This window comes from Cnephaeus nilssonii (assembly GCF_951640355.1).
Source record: "Cnephaeus nilssonii genome assembly, chromosome: 2".
Lineage (NCBI taxonomy): Eukaryota > Metazoa > Chordata > Mammalia > Chiroptera > Vespertilionidae > Cnephaeus > Cnephaeus nilssonii.
This window is the reverse complement of record NC_137073.1, coordinates 6,635,604-6,640,740: the sequence shown is the minus strand read 5'-3', so window position 1 is coordinate 6,640,740 and position 5,137 is coordinate 6,635,604. Positions and strand designations below refer to the sequence as shown.

The following is a 5,137-nucleotide window of genomic DNA, read 5'->3' as shown; positions in this document are numbered from 1 at the left end:
TCCCTTACCCCATCCTGAGTCCTCAGCACCTAAAATTCCCTGGCTCTAGCAGTTAGCACATGACACAGGTCTGGCCAATCAGAACGTTCCATTCTCCTGGAGAAGGGACCAGCCCAGGGAGCTAATGACACTCCTTGCTAGAAATTGTTGAAAAAGAAAACCTGTTCCCACTGGACTACCGAGGAGGCCAGGAGCCGCTGGTGGCCGTCTCCACCAGGAGGAAAGACCCTTCTAGAATGAAGCCGACACACACACAAATGAGAGAGAGGCTATCTGAGTCAGAGAGCATCATCTGAGCTCTCAGCTCCAGCTCTGCCTGGGGACACTTCCAGACTTTTACATGAGCCCACCACACCCCCCTTTTAACTGAAGTCCCTTTGATTTGGGATTTCAGTCGCTTGCGCCCAAAATATTGTTGGCTGATTTATAGATCTGAGATCAAATGAGTTGGACTTTAGAACACACCCATCCAGCTTTGTCGCCTGGAGCCTAAATAGAGTTCGGTGTAGAAGAATCGTTTATTGGAGCCCATCCCTCCGTGGGGGCTGAGAATGAACACCAGACAGAACTGGTCTTTTCAAGCTGGCCAGACGCACAAAGAAGGTCACTTCAGGATCCGGATGCTCATCTTCTGCTCAATGTTCATCTTCTCCAGGGACTGGTGGAGATGGGTGGCAGTTAAGAGAACTTGAACTCCAGCCCTCTATTCTTCCAACTTCCTCTCCCATCCCCAAGGCCCCCAGGGAACCCCTCTCTTTCTGCCCTCTTCCTCCAGGCTTCATTTCCCATGTCCATCTGTCCTAGGAACTCATACTTCCAACTCCTCAGGCCCCAAGGGCATTCTGACCTTGGTGAACTCCAGGAAGGACACAGCCCCATCCCCATCTTCATCGGCCTCCTGCACCGTGCGGTCAGTAATGCTTTCCAACTGCTCTTCTGTCACCTGTACCCCAACCATTAGCCGGAGTACCTGGGAGGTGGAGGAAAGAGACGGCCATAAAGAGGAGGCACAGGGACTACTAGCACCCTCCCCGAACCTTGTCCATATCACCCCAAAAGTTACAAAGTTATTAACAATTTCATAACCCACTCCTCATCCTTTGTTCACCCCCTTCCCACCATATCCACCAATAGTTTCCCCTACTGCTTCTCAATGTAAACCCTCACTATCCCTCATTCACCTCAACAGTATGCCCAGGCCCATTACTCACCTGCAGTCTCAGAACCCAGCCTCCACCCCATCCTCCACCTCATCCTCTAACCATTCCCAAATCCCCACTTCATTACATGTATCCCAGTTTTTCAATCTCAGCACCATTGCCCTCTGGGGCCAGATAACTCCTTGCTGGGGGAGGAGGGGCTATCCTTTGTAGTGTAATGTTTAGCAGCATTCCTGACTTCCACCCACTAGGTGCCAGTCCCACCACCCCGCGCCCCAGCTGTGATAACCAAAATGTCTCTAGATATCGGCGATGTCATTCAGGGGCAAAATCACCCCCAGCTGAACCACTGGTCTATTCCCAACCTCATACCCAACTGCTTCCCCATCTCTCAACTAACCCACACTCCAGCCCCACCCATTCCCATTGCCCAGGCCACACTCCAATCATCCGCATCCCCAAACCACCCCCCACAACCATTCCATTCAACCCCCCCCCTCCCCCTGCACACGTCACATCTCTGCTCTTGTGTCCTCCCAACCTGTAGCATCTCGTGCCTGGAGATCTTTCCATCTCGATCCAGGTCGTAGAGCTGAAATGCAACTGGGAAGAAAGTGGAGGGGAAAGGAAGGTGGGTTTCCCTCGGTTCTCCTCCAGAAGATCACGGAGGGGCGGGGAGGTCATAAGGGCTCACAAAGGGAGTGGGAAGTGCCTGGGGCCCTCACTGGTGTGGAAAATCTGGGGTCTCTCTTGGGGGGACCCTACCAACTCACAGCGAAGTTTGTTCATTCTGCTGTTGAGGGGTTCGGGTTCCTTGGGGTCCCGGGTTCCTGTGTCTTCATCATCTACAGGTCGGAAATGAGCCAGGACTCTGGCAAAGTCGGGGAAATCCACTCGCAGGCTCCTGGAAGGGTGGGGAAGGGGTGAAGCGGAGGCAGTGGTTGCCTTGGCCCTGCTTCCGCCCCCATCCCTATTCTCCCCCACCCAATCTCCCCCACCAACTCACCCCCACTTATTCTCTCCCCACCCAATCTCCCCCAACCATTCTGCCCACCCCCAATCTCCCCCATCCATTCTCCCACACCCAATCTCCCCCCACCCAATCTCCCCACATCTCCCCCACCCATTCTTGCCCCCACCCAACCTCCCCCACCCATTCTCCCCCCACCCAATCCCCGCACCCATTCTCCCCCACCCAATCTTTCCCCACTCAATCTCCCCCACCCAATCTCCCTCACTCATTCTCCTCCACCCAATATCCCCCACCCATTCTCCCCCACCAAATCTCCCTCACTCATTCCCCCCCACCCATTCTCCCTCACTCAATCTCCCCCACCCAATCTCCCCCACCCATCCCCCCCCCAACCAATCTCCCCCACTCATTCTCCCCCACCCAATCTCCCCCACCCAATCTCCCCCATCCATTCTCCCCCACCCATTCTCCCCCACCCAATCTCCCACACCCATTCTCCCCCACCCATTCTCCCCCACCCAATCTCCCACACCCATTCTCCCCCACCCATTCTCCCCCACCCAATCTCCCACACCCATTCTCCCCCACCAATCTCCCCCACCCAATCTCCCCAATCTCTCCCACTCATTCTCCCCCACCCAATCTCCCACACCCAATCTCCCCCATCCATTCTCCCCCACCCATTCTCCCCCACTCAATCTCCCCCACCCATTCTCCTCCCAACCAATCTCTCCCACCCATTCTCCCCCACCCAATCTCCCTCACTCATTCTCCCCCACCAAATCTCCCTCACTCATTCTCCCCCACCCAATCTTTCCCCACTCAATCTCCCCCACCCATTCTCCCCCACCCAATCTCCCCCACCCATTCTCCCCCCACAGTGCCACAAAAGCTTTTCCCTCCATCTCCCTCACCCATCAGGGAAGAAGCTGTCTATAATGCGATCCCCCAGGGGGTTCACGGCCAGCGCCCCGATCTGCTGCAGGTCCACTCGGCTGGAAAGGAGGTTCAAAGTGAGGAGGGAGGGAGGATGGAGACGGAAGATGAAGGGTCAAGGGGGCACGGGGAGGTCACAGGTCACCCCCTCACCTCAGGTAGCCCTTCTTGTTACTGTCCAGGGCCCGGAACCGGTGGTAGAGGCGGAGCAGGGTGGCCTGCGAGACTGAGGGCGGGAAGGCGACAGGGTGAGGCCCCCCGGGAGCTCAGGGGCCGGCCGGCCGGAGGGTGCGTGCTGCTCGGACCCGGCGCGGCCGGAGGTTGGGAGCGGCGTGCGCGCACCCGGAGGCTCTCCCGCCCCGCGCTCCCCTACGGGACCACCCGGCCACGCCACCCCTCGCCTCCGGGCCGGCACAACCCTGGTGCCCGAGCTCGGGGACCCCGCCCCGCGATCAGCCTCCCGCCGGCCCGCCCGCAGCCGGCGCCCCGCTCACAGCCGGTCTCCCGCCGAATGCTGTCCGCGTCGGGGACCTGCGCCGCGCGCGAGCCGCCGGAGCCCATGGCGCGCCGCCCGGACCGGGACGCTCTGTCCTCCCGCCCAGCGCGGCCGCCGGGTGCCCCGGGCCGAAGGCCACCGGCCTGGCGGGGCTCCAAGCTCCTGCACCCCGGCGGCCCGCCTCCCTCCGGCCCGGCGAAAGGAAGGCAACGCCCTGAGTGGCGGGGCAGAGGGCGGCGCGGAGCGCGGCTGCTGCAGGCCCAGGTGCGCGGTCGGCGCGGGAGAGGCTGGGCGAGGCTGGGCGAGGCCGGTCCCGCCCGCCCTCCGGGTCCTGCCCGCCGCCCCTCCCGGCCCGCGTTCCCACGCTCGGCCCCGCCGTCAGGCCGCCTCCCGCGGGCCCGGCCCTCCCAGCCCCGGGCTCCCGGGTGCCCGCGAGTAAGGCTGGGGGTCCCGACCTTCTTCCTCTGCGCACGGAACACAGGCCCTTCCGGGAGGGGGAGCGGAGTCAGCGTGTAGGTCCAGGCCCCAAGGGCCCAGCCGGGGCCCTCCCCAGGCAGGAGGGCCAGAGGGAGAGGGGTCAAGGACTCCCAAAAAGGGGGGGAAGGGGGGGTCCCGAGGCGCAGAGTGGGCGCTGGGTTGAGTGGAAGGAGCGCTGCATTTGGGCACTTGCATTGCCGCCCAGCTAGGCCACTGGCTGTCTCTTTTGTTTGGTCCACAGACGCTGCTGTTTAATGAGTCAGTGCTTTCCAATCAGGGGACTGGACCAAAACCAGATTCCCTGCTTCCCCGAGAGACCAGGAGTCCGACACCTCCCGGCCCGCGCTGCTGCCTGGCGCCCCTGGTTGCAGCTGGGAGAGCTGCCAAGTTCAAATGGAGCTCGGAGCGCTGTCCTGGTGCTGCAGTGCCCACCCAGCCCAAGCCTCTCGCTCTGAGCCCCAAGGGCTCTGGTAGATGCCCAGCCTGGGACTGACTCAGACCTCCGGCCGGCCCTCAGAGATGATGGGAATCCACAGACGGAGAGGCTTACACACTCACTGTGATGTGCGAAAGGAAGAACGGTGTGACGGCAGCAACATGGGCTCGGGGGTTTCAAGCACCCCGCTGTGCTGAGCGCTCGCTTGCATTAGCACACACACTCCACAGCACCTGCTAAACTGTTCCCCTGCTTTAAAAAAAAAAATTATATATATATATATATATATATATATATATATATATATATATATCTTATTGATTTCAGAGAGGAAGAGAGAGAGAGAAACATCAATGATGAGAGAGAATCATGGGCAGCTTCCTGCACGCCCCCTACTGGGGATGGAGCCCACAACCAGGGCATGTGACCTTGACCAGAATTGAACCCGGGACCCTTCAGTCCACAGGCCCACGCTCTATCCACTGAGCCACACCGGCTAGGGCTGTTTTCCTGCTTTCATGTGGCGGAGGCTGCTCAGAGAGAGCCAGATGTGAGCTATTGTAAAGCATGAGAGGGAACCACATGGCCCCCAAGGGATTTATGTATCAGGCACAGGTAGACATACAGTTTATGACTAGATGTACAGTATGTCAGCCATG

At 59.6% G+C, this 5,137-nt stretch overlaps 1 protein-coding gene across 1 annotated transcript; it reads right to left on the bottom strand.

The window, feature by feature from the left end:
- Nucleotides 1-423: 423 nt before the first annotated feature.
- CHP2 (calcineurin like EF-hand protein 2) lies at nt 424-3,683 on the bottom strand. The gene is made up of 7 exons (XM_079791247.1): nt 3,564-3,683; nt 3,223-3,295; nt 3,048-3,128; nt 1,934-2,064; nt 1,702-1,763; nt 848-970; nt 424-658 (listed from the first exon to the last, which is right to left on the bottom strand). The coding sequence occupies exons 1-7, from the start codon at nt 3,628-3,630 to the stop codon at nt 605-607; spliced, it is 591 nt and encodes a 196-aa protein (XP_079647373.1). The 5' UTR covers nt 3,631-3,683; the 3' UTR covers nt 424-604.
- Between the last annotated feature and the right edge of the window lie 1,454 nt (nt 3,684-5,137).